Below are 22,515 nucleotides of genomic sequence, written 5' to 3'. Positions count from 1 at the left end.
AACACTGTAGTATTGGATTGTTGCATAACTCATACAGTATGAAATAGAAGATTCTCAGTTGAGGGTATAAAAGTACAAAGCTAATAAAACATGAAGATAAAAAAACATGAGGGATATCGAGAGCAGAACAAAGACATCAATAATACATACACATTCTACTGCTGCTCGCCATCAATCTCAACGAGAACCTTCAACTCCCCATCCATCCAGTCAACAGCATCAGCAGAGAGGACTGCAATGGCCCAATCCTTCTGACTCTGCACATCCATCAGTCCATCTGGTAGCCAGACCTTGACCTTCCACCCAGCGGCGGCAGACTCGCGTGCATCAGCATTGTTGGCGTGTCCGTCCTGGAAAGCAGACAAACCAGGGATCTGGCCCGGGTACCGTCGCAAGATTGCCTGCTTAACGGAGTCTATGTTCGGACATTGACCGGCGGGCAGGTCAAATCTAGGGAGGATCCGCTTCCCGTTGTGCAGGATGTTGACGCGAAGGAGGGAGGTCTGGCCTTGGTTCTGGGAGGAAGTATTCGCGTTGTTCGCAGGGGCCGATTCAGGGAGAGGACTGAAGGGTTGGTGGAAGTGTGTATCGGGTGTTTGAGTTGGATGACCGTGTTGTGAGGCGATGTTCTCGCGGATGACCCGTGACACGTCGCGAGTAATGCTGCTTGCGCTGTTGAAAACTGTTAGTGGTTGTCCCACACATTTGCGGTTAGTGACTTACAATTCATATCTTGCTGATGAGTTGCCGCCTCCGCCGATACGCCACTGGAGACCGGAAGTTGAATCTGCGTGGAGGATCCTGTTGATATTTCCGTTCTCACAGGGTGGTGGACACTCATAATGTCCGTTGTGAACGACTTGGTAATGGCTATCGACTGCAGCGACGATACCACGCCAGTCGGGTTGCTGCAACCCCGAGAGAGACCAGAGATTATCGAGTTCGAAGTTCTCGTTGTACGTATCGTAATATCGGCCAATTTCTTCCCAGTCGGCAGTGTATCCGTCGAGGATGAGATCCGTCAGACCGAGATTCATAGGCTGAGGCGGCTCTAATGCTTGCTGCATCGGCTGTGGAGGAGGAGCGAGACTTTGTGACATATCATCGCGATGGGGTGTTTGATTTTGCATTTGCAGATGCTGGTGCTGGTGCGGAGAGAATGGACTATTCAAATTCGAGAATTCGTCCGTTTTGCGGCGGCGACGTTCTTCAGAACCACCTCCCTTACGGGTTTCAATGGCATATTGACGCTGCCTTTCGTTCGTGACCATCCGTCTCAGCAATGGAATGACCAAGGAGATGATCTTGTGCTGGTCACGCGGCCAAATGTATGTTCTCGGGCCCATACCCTCATTAACAACGTTCTCCCCGAAGAACCGTTCGCCATTTCCCTCCGCTTCGAGGAATTGACGGACACAGTTCCATAGGCGAAGCTTGACCATTTCCGTATCTCCCTTCCCACGCTGACCGACACAGTCTCGTCGCTCGGGGTGTTCATCGTCCAACATGTAATTCTTAGCAGCAGCCTGGAGATGCAAGAAATTCTCCGGCGAGATCTCAAGAGAGGAAAACATTTTGGAGATGGGCGGCCGCGTGTACTTCTTGTTGCTCGAGGGCTGGCGGAACAAGGCCGCGGCGGAATGAATACCCACCGCGCGAGCATCCGACAGGGACTGCTGCTGCTCAGGACGAATTTCTATACCCTCCCCGGTGTAGCCATGGGGGGTTTGCTGAACCGGATGCGACTGATGTTGTGAGGCGGCGAGACCCGCACCAGCCAAGGCGGGGTCAAGGTTATCGTCATTTCTCTTGCGTTTTTTCGTCGCCGTTCGTGTGAGCCCCGAGGACTGAGCGTGGCCGGTATGGCTTGGTACTCTCATGTGTCTTCCGCTGCTTAGGCTACTTGCGAAATTCGTATTGTCGAACTTCCCATCGCCGAATCCATTCTCGGAGAGATCCATGTCGGTGTATGAGTCCAGCTGGTGATGATGTCCGGCTGCACCGGCGGCCGCTGCGACGGCGGCGGCAGCGGCCCATTGCGACACGTCTTGGTCTGCGGCGGCTGTGGCTGCCTCGACTAATCCAGCAAGCTGGTTGTCGGTGGTCGCATATCCGTTGTTCGCCAATTGCGCGTTCGCGTCCAGGTGAGGGGCAGTCGCGTTCTGCTGGGGAGGGAGGTCGGAGGAGGAGGTCGACGGAAGGTGTTGGTTGTTGTTCGAAGAGCTCATGGTGTCAACCCAATGAGGCTTAGAGCTCTTGGAGATCGGGATCGATAAGCCGATAGTGTCGGAAAGTTATGAGGCGCAGGTTCGATGGGAATTGGGGAAAATGAGGAGATTTCCTTGATCGGATAGTTTGCGCCAGTAAGTGAACCACGTCCGATTTCCCGTTCTATCCTCAAAAGGTATGTCTTCCAGGTAGAGTCCTGATCCAGTTGTTGTTCGAATGCCTGGCGAATAGTTTCAGGAATTGGCAGTGAAGCTTTGGCGGAGCACCGATATCCTAGCGCGGCATACCAAGTAAGGCAAATAGCGCGTCTCCGTGAAAAAGAAGGCGACTGGAGCAAATAAATAAAAAGCTCTCTGAAGCTTTAGCTCGATTTGGCTGATAAGAGGCGCGACGGTTGAGATGATGTTTGCGCGGTTTGAAGGAAGGACAGACAGTGCAAACCTTGTCACAATCACGTGACTGTCCTTGTCATAGAGACGTACTGTCACTACTGTGTAGTGGACGTACCCGCGTTGTAAACAACTACTCCGTATTCCTCCCTGGTGTGTGGGTACGCCGGGTTCCCCTATGTAGCTCATTCCGCTCAAGGCCGCCCACCTCGCAATCTCGTCTCCCCCGTGAAGGCTCTCGGCGCCGGGTTAGGCACGTGTCGAGATTGCGAGGTGGGCGGCCTTGAGCGGAATGAGCTACATCGGGGAACCCGGCGTACCCACACACCAGGGAGGCCACGTCCTCGACCTCACCTTCACGAACATCCTGTTCGCCACGACCGAGGTTCGACCTTCACACTGGCTCGGATCACGAGACACTGGTCACGACCATCCCGGGGCGTAACAACTCTCCAAGGCAGCCGGGTTCTCACCCGGCGGCCGCCGGACGTTAAACAATGCAACAACAACAACAACTACTCCGTATTGGCTGCTACTTTGATGTATCTAGTCGAATTTTTTAGGCTGTACTGGACGTTCAAGATACAAAATGAGTCATATGTGAATGCGTCTCACTTCTGTCTATCCTGGGGCTGGGGCCAATGTGAGAAACTCGGTCAACATGGGGGAAATAGTACATGGATTCACAAGTACATTGACATCAAAAAGACCACCCAAGTAATGGCAGATATATGGTGAATAGATGGCAGAGAGATGGCAAATAGAGCGTCCGTCACATAACTTATGTGGCGACAAGAATGGAAAGAGGATGTGTCGAAGAAAGCACCTGATCCAGCCAAGGCAGCTTAAAACCCATCACCTTCTTTCCAAGGACGGCCGGCCTCCAGGGCTCGGTACTTAGGATTCCGACCACGCTCGAGAGCGCTCGAAAGCATAGAAAACGCCTCCCGTTCCTTATCCTGGAGGCGATTGATAAGGTAATCGCCCGTTTCTGTCATAGTGTGCTCCGGATTGCTGGTCTCATCAGGCTCAGCACCGAACGCGAGTGCCATTTCATCAGACACCCACAACCAATCATCAAATTCGTGCTGGAGCTTATCCCTCTGAGCTTCGGCGTCGCGATAAGCTTGCCACTCATCGGGGCCACCAAAGCAGAATCCATACCCATCACACAGGCATACATTCTCATTTGGACAGAGAACAGCTTCTCCGGTGAAGATATACTGCCATAGATACTCCCAGATGCGACCAGTGATATAATCACTTAGTTCTGTTGACAATAGCCAGTCGCGGTAGTAAACAAACCGAGCCCGCGGAATGGAGCGGATACGTTCACGGGACAGGGCGAATTGCGCGCAGCACGGCTGCGACAGGACAGACGGGATCTGCTGGTCCGGGAACAGCTCGCCCCACGCACGGGCGAGCATGATTTCCTCCTGCTTGGTTTCGTCTTCCTCGACCGCACCAGGGTGCATCCAGGCCGGACAGCCTGGGCCGAACCCACAGCGGGTATTCATATAGCCTTCACGGATGACGCGGTTTAGGTTCAAGCTACGGAGCAGCTGCGCCGCGTCTCCACCGAAGAGAACATCGTTGTGCCAGGCAAATTGATGCGAGTGCATGAAAACTGCCACGTCTGGGAGTTTATCATAGTGATCGATAATGTAAGTGAGGTAGATCATAACCTCGTGGCCCTTGTTTTTGGGTGGGTGGAGCGGCGCAGAGGGGTCATCTGCAACATAGATGGCGCGCTCCCAGTCTGGCAGCTCCTCGGCGATCCAATCGGTATCTTCCTCCTTCGTCCTCGTAACGACTAGCACTTTGGAGTATTTGTGACCCGGCGGCTTGGGGGTGCCGGGGAAGAAACGCGGCGGCGGGGCAAAAAGGTCGTCATTTGTGTGGCCACGCGTCGTGTTCCAAAGTGCGGTTGTGTTGGAGGAGGAGGGGATCAAGTCTCCTAGACCGATGACTTGGGGCACTTCATGCCATGGTCGTGAGAGGCTTCGGACTGTGAGGAGGATGATGAGGAAGAAGCAGACGCCGAAGAGGATGACCGGTCGCCGTGGGAGAAGCATGGACGGAGGGTAAGACAATCGTAGACGGGGAATTTATCTGTCGCACGAGACGCCGGTCAGCTGCAATGTACTCTGTTACACGGAGATCAGTACAGTGATGAATGTCCAATGCAGCATACACAGGAGCTTCCCACAGTACGTAGGCAGATTGGAGGCAATGGAAGGGATTGCCTTACATAGGTCAGGATATCATTGCTCCGATAATGTAAGGGGGGGAAGGAAAAGGAAAAGAATCCCGATCTACATAGATCCAAACGGACTGGAGAAGGGAGCAGGGTGAGGTGTGCCGCAGGGAAAAGTGGAGACTAGGCTGTGCCACAATGACGAAGCTTCTTTAGTCTTTGGATTTGGACAAGACGCTAACTTAAAGTCGAGCCTGCCGATATCGATGGGTATGGGACTATATAATTGACTGCCAGTGACAATTGTCAATTGGGTATGGTGAGTATCAGGCAATCTAGATACAGTCTACCCCTTCACAGAAATGTCACAGACCATATCAGGAAATAGCATGTCGATCTCTCAAGAATCTAGCCACGCGGCCTTTCAAAGCCACGGCCCACACGGTAGATGTACGATGCTATGTTGTATGTACTCTACTAACTTGAAGCCAATGCAATTCGAGACATGTACACATCCATTTTCGTTCGATTGACTAATGTGTTCATGGAGAGCAGAGATATGAGATTCAACCGTGGTATAAAAATCGTGAAAAGAAATCTGGGTATGATCTTTGCTCGCGAAGAACGCCATGCAACGCTGTGTAAAAAAAGATTCATGAAGAAGGGCTGAACATACCCTACAGAAAGTACATAAGGATTGTAAGTATGACCAGGAGAAGTCTGGCAAGAAGCCCGAGTTCAGGCTTCTTCATCGGCTGTTTCTTCGACCGTTGCGGTCCGAACTTTACCAGTGGATGATGACTCGACCTGTGTCTCAACCTGACTGGATGTCTGCTGCGCAGCTTCTCCATTGCTGCCCCAAGTAGTAGGAATAGAAGCAGTAGCTGACTCGTCGCCAAAGGAGCCTCTGGGGGTGACATCGGTCCATTCTTGAGACGGAGATGCTGCACGATGTTCTGCCGACGGGCTAGTGGGCATAGGCTCCAATATTGGTACATTCGCGAGCCCGTTCACAGGAGATGACGTAGACATAGCACTGCCTCCAGTACTTGACCCGATGGTGCCGCTCATCTGATCCGGGGTTGACACGGGGACAGTTGGACTCTGAGAAGCCGTCGTACCGCCCACGACTGGCTCCGACGAGGATGCCGCTGTGGTAGGCGTGGGCTGTACTACCTGTGCTACACTGCCCGAGCCGCTGCCCGAGCGCTGTAGAGGAAGGAGGGTCCAACCGGGAGGAAGAGTGAGCCCTTCTGGAAGACGTGGGTCCCCAGAAGCCATCATCTCAGCACGTGGGTTGGTCGCTTCGAACTGAAGGCGTGTCACGGAGGCTGAAGATACCGGGCCCGCGTTTTGAGGCGGCACTATCTCGCCGAGAGTATTATGGCTCAGAGTATTTGCTTGATTGCGCAACCGGTCTAGTTCCACTCGAAGCTGGCGCACGCGATTCAGTTGTTCTGTGGCAACGCGAAGTGTCCTGATCTCATGGGCGAGCCGTTGCTCAATCTGCAGCAACTGAGCACTGAGGTCAGTAGCAGTAGACGCCGCTGGAGCCGCAGGATGTGGGGCTGGTGTGGGGGTGGGGGCTTGAGGACCATGTCCGAACCCAAACCCAACTCCAACTTGTTGGGGCCCAGGCGCGTTTGTTCCAGGTTGCGGCGCGTTGACCCGCTGAGCCATTTGCTGAAGATTTTGGATTCGCTGAGCCTGTTGCTGAATATTCTGGAAGAGATCGTCACGCACAGCACCGAAGGCAATACGGAAGGGTCCAAACTGATAGACTCTGGCACGAGGTTGTCCATCTGCACCTTGTTGGCCAGGTTGAATAGCACCATGTTGACCACCAGGCGCATTGTTAGCACCGGCACCGGCGGCTCCTTGAGTTCGCGGGGGTGAAACAACAGGACGCCGGCAGGTCGGGCAGTTTTGTTGCCTCTCAAGCCAGCTTCGAAGACACGCAAAGTGCAGAATATGACCGCACGGAAGCTTCTTTGGGCGCAACCTATCAGGAACACGCTGTGATCTAGCAGCGCGCTGAGGTGCAGGCTCTCCAGCAGCATTAGGTGCCGCCGGCTGAGCCGGCTGGACTGGAACCATTTCCTCGCGACAGATAATACAAACATCTTCCCGGGAGACTTCATCTGCAGTGGCATCTGGATATCTCTCGTTCATGTCTCTCGTTGCGTTTCGATAACGCATGAAAACCATAATGCGACGGGCAAAGGAGCGGATAGTCACGACGACATCCCGCAAGATGTGGATAGGAAGGCCATAGAAAGTCAGTAAGATGCCAAAGAAGCTCAAGTAGATTACGAGCTTCAATAGATCGGTCAAGAGATCCAAGTAGAAGACCCAACGACCCTTTTCCTCCCAACCGGGCACGTCGATCTCCATTTCATTGATATCATTCTCGTCAGGAAGATCTTCAGGAGGGAGGCAGCTCCTGCGCGGGCATGCTCCTGAATTGCCTCCACACGCGCAGCACGAATTTCTTCCCGGCGTTCTTCCATCTTCGCTTTCACCTGCTGTCGGGTTATGGAGATCTCGGTCAACGCGATAACGTAACGTAAGAGGGTCGAAGTCGAGAGAATTGTCAAGATGGCGAACTCGAATGCAAACATCACCATCATATCTGGTCGCGCCTGGGTAATCACGGTCTGCACACAATAGTGCAGCATGAAGGAGTCGAATAGCACCGTCAGCACGAGTGACAGCGCCAAACGAATATGAAACAGACGAGGATTGGCGGGCGGCTGTTGCTCTAAGAACTCTACTCGACCTTCGCCAATCCAACCCCAGACCTTGCCGACCAGCAGCGAGATGAACATGACCAGAAACCAGCCTCCAAGTTCACCCCGGAAGATGGTCATGGCCAGACATGTCTCCGTGACAGCGAACCAAGCGCGCTCATATAGTTGCTCGGTCTCGATCGGTCGCAAATGACCGTAAAGCAGGCGCTGCAGCCAGAATAGTACGAAGCCGGTGACGAGGAGGCATAAATTCGTGAGGATCTAGATGCGGAACGATAAGTCAGAGACCGACATCCACGTGCGTTGACCAACTGGACAACTAACCATCAGATTCGCACTACTTTGAGAAAGATAAACGCATGCTGAATAGAAATTTGACCTCTGGTGAAGTGCTTTAAGAATCACACCAGTAGCCAGGGCCACCGAAGCCTGCAAATGCGATCCCAAGGTTAGCGGGTGTCCCCCCATCAGCTGTCGGAATAACTTACCCCAGCATACGCGGCTAGTCTCATGGCTATTGACTGAATCGGACAAGCCGAGGGTCATGGACCGTTGAAAGAACAAGAAAAGCCAGCGTCTCAATGTAGCATTTGGCGGAGACAGGAAGTGAATGCCGGAGAGTTGGGAAGAAGTAGCTCGATCTGGACAGCTTTCCAGAATAGCCCATCAACGCCTCTCCGCATATTATGTCAGCCATCGGCACGTGCCGCCCATACCAGACTTAAGTACGTACAGTACTCCAGTCTCCAGACTAACTCGCTAGGTGACTAGTAAACGGCGGGGTATTTTCGCTACGTAGATTATGTTATTGGCATTGCGAGCAGCGTAAGATCTTATTGTAACAGTTGTCAGTTTTGACCCAAGCCCCGTAACTGGAGGCTAAGTAATAATCGTATTCGTCACCAAGTGCACGTCGATCCTCGGTGTTTATCTGATCTCCATCATGTGACGTGACACATTGTCCGCCTTGGAAGAAGCAACCATCTGTGAAACCGCCCGGCTGAGAGCTTCCCATCAATTTTACATCAATCAAGGGAAATTCAGCACGGCTGGCTACTACTATTGTCATTGTATTCCGAGAGAAATGAATCATCTCCGGTGATGGCTTCGTCACCGGCATTGTTTACTGCCTCACGCAGCCAGACACTGACGTATCTCTTGGCGGTATGCCCCTTCTCCATCGCCTTCCTAGTCTACATCAATTCCTCCATCTCTTTCGTGGTAACAGACTTGATTGGTCTTCATGATGGGGAGGGCGACGCCGTTGGAACTCTGGGGTTCGCAGATGAACTCCTTGCGCTAGCTGCCTGCCCTCTTTGGGGTGTTCTATCTGACCGAATCGGAGTCCGCCATGTAAGTGCTCCTTTTCTTGGTGCTGACATTGAACGATATTGACAATTCATAGGTATGTACTGCAGGCTACGCTATTGTAGCACTCGCGCTAGTTCTATTTGTACAGGCCACAAATATCTACCCCCAGCTTCTGTTGGGAAGGTTGCTCTTTAGTGTCGGTGGTTCGGCGGTCTCGACTATGGTCACTGCAGTCCTGCCGACTGTCACGGGCAGAGCTTCCAATGCCCAGGCTTACCGTGTTTCCGTTTCTTCGGAGTTGACCATCACCCCGGAGCGAGCCCGGAATGCCCATTCCATAAGTGCGGGTGCTTCCAATGCATCGCCGTCCGCCCGACTCTCCGGGTTTGTTGGCTTGTGCGCTGGCTGTGGCGCACTCGTGGCACTGGTCGGTTTTCTGCCGCTTGCCGCCCGGTTTGAGAAAATGGGATTGTCGCCATCGCAGGCGATCCAACGCAGCTATTATTTGGTTGCTGCCGTATCCCTTGGTATCAGCCTTGTATGTTTCATTGGACTCCGTGATCTCCCAGGAGAAGAAGGAAAAAGTTGGAGTGCGCTATGGAAAACCTCCAGTATCTTGTCTGACGAAGAATCTGACGACGACGAACTATTTATCCACGGTTCACGAATGCCATACTGGAAGCAGTTAACGACTGCCCTTACGCTGGGGTTCCGGGACCGCAGCATTGGACTGGGATATGTCGGAGGATTCGTTGCCCGAGCTTCCTCTGTGGGAATCTCATTGTTCATTCCTCTTGCTGTCAATCACTACTACCGGGCATCAGGACTCTGTGACGAGAAACGAGAGCCGGTGCCTGGGTCGGGATTAGGAGATATCAAACAAGCATGCCCACGGGCGTACATCGTCGCATCCATACTGACCGGGGTATCGCAACTGGTGGCATTGATTGCAGCACCAGTGTTCGGGTACCTGACCGATAAATCACGACGATACAACTTCCCACTTCTTTTCGCCGCATTGGTGGGTATCATTGGCTACATCGCATTCGCCATGCTCCCTAGCCCTCTATTTGAGGGCCCCGACGGTACTCCGAGCGTATTTGTCATAATGGCTCTGCTTGGAATCAGTCAAATTGGAGCAATTGTCTGTAGTTTGGCCGTGCTGAGCAACGGCATCTTGCGGGTCAGCGTCGACGCCGAGGCATTGAGAAAGGTGTACGAGGAACGACGTGGTCGTGGGGATGAAAATGAGTCAGAGCCCGACGAGCGTCAGTCTCTTCTTGCGGGGCCCGTCAACCGAAGACTTGAGCATCTGTCACATCTGAAAGGCTCCATTGCTGGGGTGTATTCACTATACGGAGGGGCAGGCATCCTGCTGTTGACCAAAGTGGGTGGGCTGTTGTTTGATGTGCTGTCATCGGGCACACCGTTCTATATCATGGCCGGTTTTAACGGTGTGTTGCTCATCGTCGGAATTGTGTGTGGGGCCCTCAATCATTTCGGATCGTCGCTGGAAAGGAATCGGTGATCGTATTTAGACCAGTTCCAATTTAAGATTGTCAAAGTGTTGCAGGAACTTGCTGGATTGGCTGTGAAAAAAATTTCATTCTCAGCCTACGCCGCTACGGGCTAATACGGGCGAAATTTCCCAAGCTTCCAAGGAAGGCTGAGTCACTGACATTGTTCGCTTCCAACGTTGGATGAACTCATGAGTACACGTGGGTCGCAGGTGAAAGTGGATACAAATGAGATTAAACTATTTCTAATGACGAGAAAGTGGTTCTTACTAACTATGTACTCCGTACATAGTAGTTATGTGCATTAGCAGCACGAATTAATCAATTCAGCATGCAGTTCCAAGGTTGGGCTCTGCGGCAATTTCAGGTACGGACTCCATTGGGCATAAAATGAAGTGTGGACTACCCCGTTGGCGCTAGTGGTCCGGGCGCCTGGGCTGGTGAGTGGCTGACATGGGGAAATTACAGCGACAAGAGAGGAAAATGGCTACGATCATAAGCAAGTTGCATCTATGATGATCTTGAACAGCAATTCTGTAAGACCTTTGAATTGTGCTTGACATCGGAATCTAGACTCTCGAGATTCTATTCCCATTGTTGATCTCATCTCGCTAGTCCACGGCCTAATGAGGAACACCCAGTATCCTTCCCAATCAGGCGAGTGACCCAGGGGTCGGTTCGGCCCCTAGGCCCGGATCAGCCTAGTTCCACCGTATACTTTGGCTAAAGGGCCCACAAATTTGTAAGTTTTCCCCGTAAAGCGTAAAGAACAACAAAAACACTCGGACTTGAAAACGGGCAGCCCCTTTTTTTACCGCTCCTCCTCGAACCCCTGGGGCCTGGGGCCTTGTTCCTGAATATCGCCCGTGTCTGCCCTAGTCCGCTTTGACCCTGCATGGGCCAATCCCAATGTGCCAAAGCCCCATCTTGGCGCACTAATGAACAACAATATGCCAAGTCAATAATGTGATGGCCGAGCCCCGTATTCGCAGACCTAAGATCCTGGTGTCTCGCTCTCACACTTCTACTTTCTTTCACAACCTTCAGGCTCAAGCAGTCCGTCTTTCACTCTTTCGTCGTTCGACAGTCTTTCGTTAAACTCCAGTCCTTCGTTCTAAGCTATCGCTGCCACAGTACTGTGTACTATCACTTTTTGCGCTTTTCGCCCACTTGACTATACCAATTCTTCGATATAAAATACCGGTCAACCACCATTTATTTCCAATATGCGTTTCTGCACCATTGCTCTGTTGGCTGGCGCTACCGCCGCCGCTGCCGGTAACACCGCAACTCTTCTCCTGCCCGGCTTCGAGGGCCAGGATCTCCAGGCCAGCATTATCGACACCGTATGTACCAGCTCTATCTGCGCGATAAATGCGCTGTATCACCGAGACACATGAAACTAACCATCCACAGGACGGAGACGCGACTACCTACAGGGTCACCTGCGCCAAGACCGCTGCCGCCAATGACTGCGGTATTGTCGGCGACGGCCTGACAGCAATCGCAGCCCCGACCTCCGCTCAGTTGCGAAACATCAATCTCCAGGGAACGTAAGTACCAAAACCGACAACCAACAATCACCAACACGAACCAACTTCTGATCTCAACCCCAACAGCACCGGAACCCTGTCCTGCAACATTGCCAGCACCACGTACGCCTCGTGCCAGGCCTCCGCCGGCACCGTCACTCCCTCCGGCACTCTGGGCCCCGACGACCTGAACTGGATGGCCGTGACCGTCATGACCACCCCGACGTCGACCCCAACCCCAACCCAGACGCCTACCTCCACCCAGACCCCCACCATCACCTTCACCTCGACCCTGGTGACCTCCACCCCGGTCAAGTCCTCTTCGGTCCCGGCCTCTTCTCACCTCATCACCTCCACCCCGCTAGTCGCCGCCCCGACCAGCCCCGCCATCGTCTCCACCGGCGCCCCGGCTGCGTCTACCTCTGCCTTCAACGGCGCCGGCCAGCTGGTCGGCAGCTTCTGGACTATTGGAGGAGCGTTCATGGCTCTTGCTTGCGCTTTTGCCTAATCGACGAGCGATATAGCTCTGTGTGAAGGATGAGCTGTGGACTTCGGCCTTCGGCTTGTTCTGATCCCGTTAATTTCTGGGAGGTTTTCTGACGTTACTTTCTAAGGATGTACAGGTATACTCATGTATTCCTTGCATTATACGTGTCCATCTATTATTACTTAATGTTCGATACCTTTCTCCACGACAGACTACGATCTAGCGTCTTTTTTCTTCATATGCCTGTATCTTCAGTTTACTGAATATACATTTTCCCTCCGTTTTAGATTGTTTTTGTCTTCTCTGATCCAGATGCGTCTATGTAGGACTGACTTGCTCCGCGAAGCAGCGTAGGTACGGAGTACATGTAAGACCCCGGCAGTGGACGGCCCGTTTAGTGCATGATGTCTGCAACGGTCTTAGCCTGTGCTCTACATGCAAGATAAGGACGCGTCAAGCAGAAAATGTTACGCGTCAGGCAGAAGATGATCTTTTCATAGCGCGCGGATGGTCATTGGAAATAGCGTGGTTAGCGTGTAGATCTTAGGGCTCGATGCTAGTCTTGGCATATGATATGTGTAGTCTGGACTCTGGGCCTCTGGGGTATGAAATCATGATTTATCGTCTGTGATAGCCTATTTATTGAAGATCACATAGAGAATAGAGACTATTGTCGGGTCCAAAGGACTCTCGTTGTAATTCGTTAAGTCTCCAAAGAAATGTGTTTAATTCCATCCTAAAGCCGGATCCCATCGCAAACTCCAGCCAGTCCAACCGCCATGACAATCTGTAAAAGATAAATAAAAGCAGATGAGCCGATGTAGTGAATATGTCCCACCCTAAAAAAACAGAAGCTCATAGGTAGCAAGAAATAAAACCTAAACGATAGCCATGAATCTCATAATAGACGAGCAAAACGCATCCTCGAACGGTGAACTTGCCACGAACCTTGAACTCTGATCCAGTTTGATCCTCACGAGAACAAAGTCGTCAGCCGCTGAGAGCCCGAAACTCCCAACTCAGGAAACCGGTCCTTTAGAGCGACCATGAGAGCAGGTTTATCCCAAAGGAAATAGACTTCCTGATTGGGCCAATCCATGCTCTCCGGGCGTAAGGTCAAGTCGAAGTGGAAGAGGAGTTTGCAAAGAATGAGACGGATCTCACAGTTTGCTAGACTATAGAAGCGGCGTCAATATCAACAACTTATGTACACTTATGTACGCTAGAGGGGGAAACGTACTGCTTTCCAAGACAGACGCGCGGCCCGAGGCTAAATGGCTGCAAAACATCCTTCTTGTCATGCTCGAAGAGTGGGTCAGAGCCTAGCCAGCGCTCCGGTATAAAATTATCCGGTAAGGCGAAGTTCGATTCCGAATGGTAGGAGGCGTAGTGATGACATGCTACGATTGTCTGGTCCACATTAGTACACAGGCGTAACAGAGTACAATTGTATGCATACATACATCCTGTGGAACGAAATGACCGTCCACGACAGCCCCTCCCGGTGGTACAACGCGCGAAAGACTCGTCACGAAGGGGGGATAGATACGAAGCGATTCATTGATGACGGCAGTCAGGAACTTCAGCTGTTCCACAGCACGGAATGTCATATCACTATCTTGTGTGAACGCCGAGCGGATTTCGGTGGCAAGTTGAGCCATGACGTGCGGCGTGGTACAGAGGTAGTAGATGCAGCCGGAGAGTAGGGTTGCGGATGTTTCGCTACCAGCCACGATAAGACTGGTTCCGATCAGAGTTAGCAAGAGTACATCGTGTCTTCGGTGACACGCACGAGAAACATATGAGAATAAATGAGGAAAAGAGCTCTCACATGAAGCCATTAGAATGGATCTCAGCCCTAGACATGATACGCTTGCTCTCGCGGTACTGGCCCTTTTCTTCACTAAGTCCATTCTGGAGAATAGCCGACATAAAGTCCGGGCGAGTCATGTTAGCTTCCAAACGCTGATCGACCTTTTGCGCGCTCAGATCGAAATGTTCACGACCGACGCGCTCGACTTCGCGTGGAACTAGGTACTGCAGAAGCCTTTTGAGCAAGGGAAACTGATTCACAACCCCGATGAATGCAAGAGCCTTCATGGACTTGAAAATCAAACATATCCATGGGTGCAACTGGGCATCCTTTAGACAGCCAAATGACTCGCCGAACATTAGATCACCGGTGATATCAAAAGTGGTGAAGTTCATCCAACTCTTGAGATCAACGACCGAGGTTCCCTGCCGAATTCCAGACCGCAGCTTGCTAATCAAGGTATCAACATAGCCTCTGATGAGAGCTTCTTGGTCCCTCAGTGCCTTCTCCGAGAAGGCATGTGATAGCAGCCGTCTCTGTCTGGAGTGAGTTGCATTATCGACCGCACAAACTAAATGGTCGACCCCATTCGCGGGCGGCTCATAGTGACTGCGGTCCTTGGGGAAACAGCTACCAGCTCTGGCACCGTAGATATCACGAAAGGCCCGGGGAGTGTTGAATGCCAGCTCATTGGGACCGATACGCAGGATAGGCCCGTACTTCTTGTGCAGTGCCAGTATGTCCAGGTGGTTGTGGCCACGGAGGACGGAGACATTCGATGGGACGCGAGATATGGCCCATAGCTTTGGGCCGGGAAAGCGGCGCAGGGGAGAGAGGTAGAATGCGTAGATGATACTATAGATGACCCAGAGTACGAACTGTTGTTTGCAAGCTGATTAGCGCGTATTCTCCGACGCTCGTCAGAAGAGGAATAGACTAGTGAGATTGCATTGCTTGAAGCTGTTGTGTCTCCCCGGGAAATTATCTCATGAAGGACTGGCTCTGAGTGTAGGATTCTCTCCTGCATGCAAACGAGGGTTGGGAGTACAGATGATGTAACTTACCAGGCATGCTGCAGCAGCGCCCCAGAAGCGAGGTCCTGAGGTTGCCCAAGAGGTGAGATTTGAAGCGAAGGAGGTCCATAAGCTTATGCACTGCCTTGAGGCCATATTTAGGTCGGAATCATCCACCTGTCGTCTTCCCAGGTAAAGTGTTGAGGTTTGGTAGAAGGATGCTCTTCTGGCCCACCACGGACCTCAAATAGAACTCAATTAAGCAAGCCGAGACCGGGGAGAAGCCAACAAAGATCCAGAACCAAACAAAACAGAGCAAAGAGCCATGAGTTTGTCAAATGCGGTTACTGGCAGCAAGTTGAGATGAGGGACATTGTGAGGGGCGGAAGGAAGCAGTACAACCCTGGGAATTGGATATCTCATTAACGTCAAATGCATATAAAAAGATCTACACTTCCAGGCTCCGAACAGTCGGGACGATCCTAGTTAGATTGTCAATTCAACTAAACCGGCTCATACTGAGACGGCTTCCGACCGTAGACGACATGTAGATTGCAGTAGGTATGCACCGCGGGGTTTTTGAGATCTCTGCGCACTCCAGCTAGGAAAACCTGGGTATCGTTATTCGACCATCCTAGGACACGAGTGAATAGAGCCAGCGAGTAAGATTCCACCGCCATGAGAAGGGAACATTGGTTGTACCGACCAATTTCCTTTTGCACGGGATCCCTAGCCCAAACACTCGACGGAACCTAGAAAGAATATGCCAACAAGTCAGTCACAGAGACAAACGGAAAAGCAAAACCCGGAAGGTAGGTCAAACACCGGACGGAGGGAAGGTCGCACCTTGTACACCTCATCTCGAACATCTTCAAAACCAGCCTCAACCAACCGCTGCCTATGTCCTTCGGCGATATTCATAGGCCGGTGAAACGCCTCACTAGCCTGAGTCAGTCGGTCTAGAAACTCACACAAGGCTGGCGCAAGACGAATCGAATCATCGTCCGATTTGAGCATCACTTCAAACTCCTGCAATTCGATCCATCCACCGGGACGTAGATGCTCATAGCTCTGTCGCATCAGCCGCGGCCAGTCGGCAATAGCACCGCCTAGGTCGCGGGCATGGATGAAGTCAAAAGGTCGACTGGGGCTGTACAGCCATGGAGATTCGGCGTCGTCCACCACGAACCGAAGATTGGGTGGAACCCAGGATGGCTGGATGGGACTGAGATCTGTTCCTGTTACCTCGGCACTGGGGTAGCTGTCTGCAAAATCTATAGCCCAGATGCCGGTTCCGGTGCCAATATCAAGAGCGCGCTGGATGTTGGGTTCCAGTGGGGCTTTGAAGAGCCGCCCGTTTAGAACGAGGTTTCGGACATGGTGGAGGAGATCTTGTCGATCTTGCTCTGGTTCATCGTTGGGAAGAACGTACAAGCCCTCGCGGTATGAATGATAGCGTCTGCCATTCTCGTATGTGTAGTTTTTCACATCGGAGAGCAATGAAGCCGTGTAGTTGGATGTGCTATCGGACTCGTCGAATACTGAGTCGGAGTCATTGGCTGTCGATGCTGCAGAGGATGCATCTTCGTTATTATCACTGTCTGGCGACAATGAGTTCAGAGGTAGAGATTCTGGAGTTGTCAGATCAAAGGTGGTTGACTCCACAGCCGGAGCCGAGGAAGTGGACTCCATTGAAGCCGGCACAGACTCCGACTCTGATCGATTCCCCGTAAAAGGCAGAATCTCAAGTTCAAGGGCTGGCAGTATTGAAGCGGCCCTCAATTGGCTCGGTTCTTCTTCTCCGTGGTCCTTGGAGCTTTCTGGAACAGGAGCCAGCACCGGCGACCTCGGTCGACCATTTCCCTTATCCTGAACGCCGGCTCCGACTTCCGGACCCTCAAACGGGCTTGCTGGAGTTTCCAGTGAAGTGGATAGTTGGACCATTGATCCCGGATATGAAATAGCCGGTAACGATTGCCAGCCACCCAAACATTCTCTTTTCCCAGACTCCATTTCGTGAAAACTTCGCTTGGCCGGGATACAGGACGACGGAATACAAAGCGACGGTAGAGACACATGCCCAGCTTCCGGAGGAAGATCTGAGATCATTCTCTGTGCAGTCTTTGACCCGTAATCAGACGGTGTGGGCAATCCTTTCGAGGGATCCGGATTTCTTGTCAAGACCGGGTCTGGAGAGGACAGGAGATCGGTACCCAAGTCTGTTCTCGTGTTGCGTCGCCGGTCATCGCACATGGGGTAGATACAAAGGAAGCCCAACATCTTCGGAAGTGGTGTAGGTTGACTGGTCTGATGTTGTGATGAATTGCTTGTGTAGCTAGAGAGACAGCCGGGTAGGACTGAACAGACCAAAACATGTGTTTGGTAGAGGACTTGACCCAACAAGATGCTCTCTTTATAGGGTACCACAAACAGTATTTAAAGGGCAAAGGGCCGGAGTATATGACCAATTCTAATATCTACCGCAGGGATGTGCGACACTGCCGACACAGGCAATCGGGTTTTTTTAGCACATCAGGGAGAAATGCATTCCAAGGATATGAACTTGAAGGCAAGTTAAGACTTCGTCGAACTCTTACTGGATGGATCTCGAAATACGGGTTTATACAGGACTAGAGATATGACTTGATTGCTGTCGAGAGACCTTCCATGTCTGTACCTATCTCTGGCTGGATGATAGCTATGGAGTCGTGCCACAGCTGGAGGCAGTGTCATGGAGGAAGTAGAAGCAATAGACCCCTTTCTCGTCTATCACTGGACTTTCCTAAAGACTTCGTAAGACAGTATAGAGGCCCAGCGATATAAGCACTCTGATAGCTGTGCTTCTAGAAAGTGGCGGAGTTGAAAGATTTGCTCCTGCAGGAGGCCGACAAACCATAACCAATCCCGTTGGCTCCAAAATGGTCTGAATATTCTCTTTGTTTTATCAAACACTCTCTAGATACCTTCTAGGGCTCCCTAGTATAAGTAATAGCCCACCAAGCCTGGTACCAGGTAATCACGTTGCACAGCGCTCCTAGAAACCGGATTGGATCGGCGGGATTGATATCCTGTCGGGGGTCGGACAAGACGAGAATGAGATGTTTTCAGCTACCTTCTCATAGGAGGCTCGAGCGCTGTTTCAAATTCGCCAGATTATCTACGCCGGAATGCCTCACTAAGAAGTTGAGTTGATTTCTCTACACCATAGTGTCTGCACTGTCACTGTCACTATTGAGATCGCAGCCGCAGATCGGGGTATTATCTCATTGGTCATCAGTCATGCGTCCCGTTCGCCTTGAAGCTATGGGGGGCTCGGTCCGATCTTCCATCTAGCCCTGTTTTAAGCCCCGAAAAGGCCGTCCCTTCGCCGGCTCTCGATTTTCATCCTTGACCTCTAATCCAGCGTGAAGAGCAGCTGTATGGATAATACGCCAGTGGGCCTCATCGTTGAACTCGCGCAAGCTCTCCAGCGTGGTGCGCTGCAGCTCCGCCCGCACGTCGATTTGGTTTGACACCAGCAGTCCTTTCTCAAGGTCGACACGAGCGTCCAGCACACCCTCTTTGATGAGTCCGATAAGCTCTTGGATGAAAGGCGAAGAAATGTCCGTGGGCCGCGCTTCACCGCCAATGACTTCAGGGGCGAAGATCTTGGCCATGGAGTCAAGAGTTACACGGCTGAAAGGAATCATGTATTGCTGGATGGATTTCATGCGGATACGTTTGTACAAAATCGGAAGGTGACGCTGAAGATGAATGTCGAGTAGGTAGTCAGGGCGGTAGGCATCCAGGATGTCGAGGCAATGACGGAACTTGAAGTTGCAGAAGAAGGCGATGGCTCGTCGGATATGGGGCTCGAGCTCGAGGAAAGTGCGGAAAGTATGGTTATCGAGCACGTTCTTTTGCAGCTCCTCGCGATTCATGGAGGCCAGAGCGCATAGACCACCATAGACGGCGACATCGTTGGAGGTGATTATTTCATTGTAAGTGGCGCCTAGATCCGGCGGGATGGACAGGAAGGCGTTCGCTGCCTCGCGGAACGACCCTTGATGCATATGAGTCAAAGCGAGAGCGGCGGTGATTTTGGCTAGGTTCTTGGCTGCATCCTCCGGCTTTGACTGAGCATTGCGCAGCCGTTGCACATTTGACTGGACAGACATCCAGTCGCCGCGTTCAATACCGACGTTGATACTCTTGAAGAGCATGGAAGTAATGTGGCTCGGCGTGGTGCAGTAGTCTCGCATGCGAGCATACGCTTTGGACGCAGCAGTCAGATCTCCAGTTGCATAATGAAGATTGCCTATGTCCTCGTGGGCCATCTATGATTGTCAGTGTGATGGACCTCTCAGCAGAACAGAAAAGAAATCGACGCCTTACACGAATACTTTCTTTGATCAAGTTATTCTTATATCCTCGAAGCTCATCTTCTAGTCGCTCAGTCTGACTCAGTACGTATCGCTGAGTTGACTGGACCCACGCGGAGTCAAGAGAAGCTTCAGGATCACTCGGAGCGGCCTCCGCCAACGCGCGAACTGCCTTCTCGTACCTGGCAACATCTTTGCCAGATTTAGCTTCAGCTATAGCTGCCTTGAGGGCGTCGGTTGCAAGTAATGGGGAGCATGTGCCGATGAGGTAGAGACGGTCGTAACGGGTGCGTCCTGGTCATAGGTTAGCACGCAGCCAGCCTTGGACTAGCGAATCAACCCACCAATGTAATTTGAAATGTATGTATCGAGATCGAATTTGGGAGCCTCTGCAGATTAACATTAGGCAGTTAGCTTGATTCGAATTCGGCAGCGTTATTGCGGGCGTAGCCCCGCGCAAAGATCCACATACCTTCCACCTTCACAACGGGCCTTGGTCGGGGCCTAAAAGCAGGGATAGTTATATCTCGGCCTGTGGTCTCCGTATCTGCTCGAGAGGGACCAGAGGCATCTGGAAGTACCGTGTCCATCTTGCTGGGAGGTTCAGATGATGTGCTGCGGGCAAAGTGGCAGGTTGAGCTGTTCTCGAAGGACCCGGAAAAGCCACCGAAGCTGGTAATTGCTTCAAAGTCAGCCCCTATGACAGTGGCAGAAACAAGCAGTTAATGTCTCAACGCTAAGGAGGTGCTGTTAAGAATGAGCGTTGAGAGAAAGCAGTCGGCAGGTCATTGTAATGGGCGGGTGTTTATCCAGCAGAATCATACCGCTGTCCACACCGCCTATTTATCTGAATCACGAGGCCTCAGGCAGAAAGAGCTCGGATTCAGCTACACAGTAGGGAAAATTGGTAACGAAGCTGTGATTTGACAAGATCAGACCAAGTTCCTAGCTCGGATCTTAGGATCTACCCGATACAAGTCATTTGGAGCTAGAAGCAAGGATAAAGACTGAGAAATTCGAGTTTGCCGCCCAAATAGCGACAGTACGTATCTCTAAGAGGGTTTCGCTGCTTCAGATTAGAACCGCATGGGATTCCATATCAATAAGCATAAAGCAGCTCACTCAGACCCTTGACGACTCTATATAGATCCAGTTACGGTCCTTATGGAGTCCAGGCTCGGGAATTGAAGTGCCTAAGAGCGAAGGCAGATCCTCGGCCGAAGCCGCAGCCTCGGAACTTCAGTAATCATAAAATCAAGCAACTCAACGACGTAACGACTATATGAAAAGGAGTACCCCGGCATTTGATTACTAAATTTGATTCGACTGCCTTGCATAAACAGATATCTAATCAAGTGGAATTCGGCCCCGTAATCGCGAAAATCGAACTATATAACAACTTGATAGTCCAAACTGAGAGCTTCCTTAATCTCATCCGACTACTCCGACTCTAAAGCAAGGAATTACCACGAGAACCCAATTATCCAATATGTCTTCCAAGCAAGTCGCCCTCATCATCGGCGCATCCCGCGGAATCGGCCGACAGGTCGCCGTCGACCTCGCAAGAGACAACTACGCCGGTACACCCCCATACACCCCCATACACCCCGCAATATCAAAAGAAGTCCAAAGAACCAAACTAACAAAAGATCACCAGTAATGCTCGCCGCGAAAACAACCTCAGACGCATCAAAAGTGACACCATTCCCACCAGACCCTAACTCCTCTCAATCTACCGTCAACACGGTAGAGCGCGAGATCCTAGAAGCAGGCGGAAGCGCAGCTGCCGTCGCCGTCGACGTGCGCGACGCAGCTCAGATTCAGCATGCGATTGAGGAAACGGTGCGCGTGTTCGGGAAACTGGATGTGATTATCTACAATTCTGGCGCGATCTGGTGGTCGTCTGTTGAGAAGACGCCCCTTAAGCGGTTCAAGCTTATGCAGCAGATTAATCCTGAGGGGCTTTATGCGACTGTTCAGGCTGCTTTGCCCTATTTTGAGAAGGCTGGGTGGAAGGGGCGGATTGTTGTTGTTTCGCCGCCTATCTATTCGAGGTTTTTCCGGGGGAAGACTGCGTATGCTATGGGTGAGTTTTGTGCATTGGAATTTTGGAATCGGTGAAATGGTGAAGGTTGGCGACATGTGCTAATCGAGGTGTTGTGTGTAGGCAAAGTCGGAATGAGTGTCTTGGTGAAGGGTCTGGCTATGGACTTCCAGCGTGAAGGCCGGAATGAAATGGCAGTGACGAGTATCTGGCCTGCGGTGGTACGTGTCTGGGTCTTGATATTAATGTTGCTACCTGGTTTCTGTGAGGAGATTGCTGACGGTGTTTATTTTTGTCCAGGCGATTGAATCAGCGGCTACAGAGCATAACAAGGACGCCGACGACAAATCTTACAAGAAGGATCTGAGAAAGCCGGTATGTTCATTCCTATGTTAACCTTTCGTTCCAGTTGAGAATACTGACATTGCGACAGACAATCTTCTCAGATGCCATTCTAGCCATGCTTCGTGCTCCCCACAAGGTTGTAAACGGTCTCCTGGATACGGATGAAGACTTCCTCCGGGAGAAATGCGGGGTCTCTGACTTCTCCAAGTACTCCGTGATCCCCGGATCGGAGCCACGGCGTATCATGCCGGCTAAATTCCCGACGCTGGAAGTTGCAGAGCAGGACGATGAAGGGCAGCGCATGGATAGCACGAAGGTGCGGGCTGCTAAGATCTAGGCTTTCTATGGACAGAGGCTAACTGGCACTGCTCCAAACTGCCACATTCTCGGACACATGATGCTATAGGCGGTTGATGTATACAGTATGGATGCGATTCTATAACCAAAGCCACTATCGACATAAGCAATGTTCGAATCTGAAGATGGGACCATAAAGAGAAAACTCCATTAATTCATCAATGACGATA

General features: G+C 51.7%; 9 protein-coding genes across 9 annotated transcripts; 3 read left to right on the top strand and 6 right to left on the bottom strand.

Moving 5' to 3' along the window:
- Nucleotides 1–155: 155 nt before the first annotated feature.
- N7515_008382 (uncharacterized protein) lies at nt 156–2,228 on the bottom strand (the record flags this gene model as incomplete). The annotated part of the gene is made up of 2 exons (XM_056669126.1): nt 156–672; nt 724–2,228. The coding sequence occupies 2 exons, from the start codon at nt 2,226–2,228 to the stop codon at nt 156–158; spliced, it is 2,022 nt and encodes a 673-aa protein (XP_056518956.1).
- A 1,235-nt stretch (nt 2,229–3,463) lies between these two features.
- N7515_008381 (DUF3431 domain-containing protein) lies at nt 3,464–4,693 on the bottom strand (the record flags this gene model as incomplete). Its single annotated transcript, XM_056669125.1, has 1 exon — nt 3,464–4,693. The coding sequence occupies one exon, from the start codon at nt 4,691–4,693 to the stop codon at nt 3,464–3,466; it is 1,230 nt and encodes a 409-aa protein (XP_056518955.1).
- Nucleotides 4,694–5,553: 860 nt separating this feature from the next.
- Nucleotides 5,554–8,077, bottom strand: hrdA (E3 ubiquitin-protein ligase HRD1; the record flags this gene model as incomplete). The annotated part of the gene is made up of 4 exons (XM_056669124.1): nt 5,554–7,238; nt 7,292–7,826; nt 7,890–7,994; nt 8,054–8,077. The coding sequence occupies 4 exons, from the start codon at nt 8,075–8,077 to the stop codon at nt 5,554–5,556; spliced, it is 2,349 nt and encodes a 782-aa protein (XP_056518954.1).
- Nucleotides 8,078–8,666: 589 nt separating this feature from the next.
- Nucleotides 8,667–10,404, top strand: N7515_008379 (putative MFS transporter; the record flags this gene model as incomplete). Its single annotated transcript, XM_056669123.1, has 2 exons — nt 8,667–8,918; nt 8,971–10,404. The coding sequence occupies 2 exons, from the start codon at nt 8,667–8,669 to the stop codon at nt 10,402–10,404; spliced, it is 1,686 nt and encodes a 561-aa protein (XP_056518953.1).
- A 1,215-nt stretch (nt 10,405–11,619) lies between these two features.
- N7515_008378 (putative GPI anchored glycoprotein) lies at nt 11,620–12,433 on the top strand (the record flags this gene model as incomplete). Its single annotated transcript, XM_056669122.1, has 3 exons — nt 11,620–11,739; nt 11,810–11,946; nt 12,013–12,433. 3 exons carry the CDS (start codon nt 11,620–11,622, stop codon nt 12,431–12,433), a joined length of 678 nt encoding a protein of 225 aa, XP_056518952.1.
- A 952-nt stretch (nt 12,434–13,385) lies between these two features.
- On the bottom strand, nt 13,386–15,394 carry N7515_008377 (cytochrome P450; the record flags this gene model as incomplete). Its single annotated transcript, XM_056669121.1, has 5 exons — nt 13,386–13,587; nt 13,653–13,822; nt 13,876–14,152; nt 14,244–15,103; nt 15,290–15,394. The coding sequence occupies 5 exons, from the start codon at nt 15,392–15,394 to the stop codon at nt 13,386–13,388; spliced, it is 1,614 nt and encodes a 537-aa protein (XP_056518951.1).
- Nucleotides 15,395–15,741: 347 nt separating this feature from the next.
- Nucleotides 15,742–17,518, bottom strand: N7515_008376 (class I SAM-dependent methyltransferase; the record flags this gene model as incomplete). The annotated part of the gene is made up of 2 exons (XM_056669120.1): nt 15,742–15,990; nt 16,085–17,518. The coding sequence occupies 2 exons, from the start codon at nt 17,516–17,518 to the stop codon at nt 15,742–15,744; spliced, it is 1,683 nt and encodes a 560-aa protein (XP_056518950.1).
- Nucleotides 17,519–18,567: 1,049 nt separating this feature from the next.
- N7515_008375 (COP9 signalosome complex subunit 1) lies at nt 18,568–20,189 on the bottom strand (the record flags this gene model as incomplete). Its single annotated transcript, XM_056669119.1, has 4 exons — nt 18,568–19,554; nt 19,613–19,893; nt 19,944–19,988; nt 20,072–20,189. 4 exons carry the CDS (start codon nt 20,187–20,189, stop codon nt 18,568–18,570), a joined length of 1,431 nt encoding a protein of 476 aa, XP_056518949.1.
- An 899-nt stretch (nt 20,190–21,088) lies between these two features.
- Nucleotides 21,089–22,325, top strand: N7515_008374 (Short-chain dehydrogenase/reductase SDR; the record flags this gene model as incomplete). The annotated part of the gene is made up of 5 exons (XM_056669118.1): nt 21,089–21,179; nt 21,257–21,685; nt 21,767–21,864; nt 21,944–22,018; nt 22,077–22,325. The coding sequence occupies 5 exons, from the start codon at nt 21,089–21,091 to the stop codon at nt 22,323–22,325; spliced, it is 942 nt and encodes a 313-aa protein (XP_056518948.1).
- Nucleotides 22,326–22,515: the final 190 nt, after the last annotated feature.

This window comes from Penicillium bovifimosum (assembly GCF_028826915.1).
Source record: "Penicillium bovifimosum strain IBT 22155 chromosome Unknown utg000006l_segment0_segment0, whole genome shotgun sequence".
Classification (NCBI taxonomy): Eukaryota; Fungi; Ascomycota; class Eurotiomycetes; order Eurotiales; family Aspergillaceae; genus Penicillium; species Penicillium bovifimosum.
This window is presented reverse-complemented; position numbering and strand designations above follow the sequence as displayed.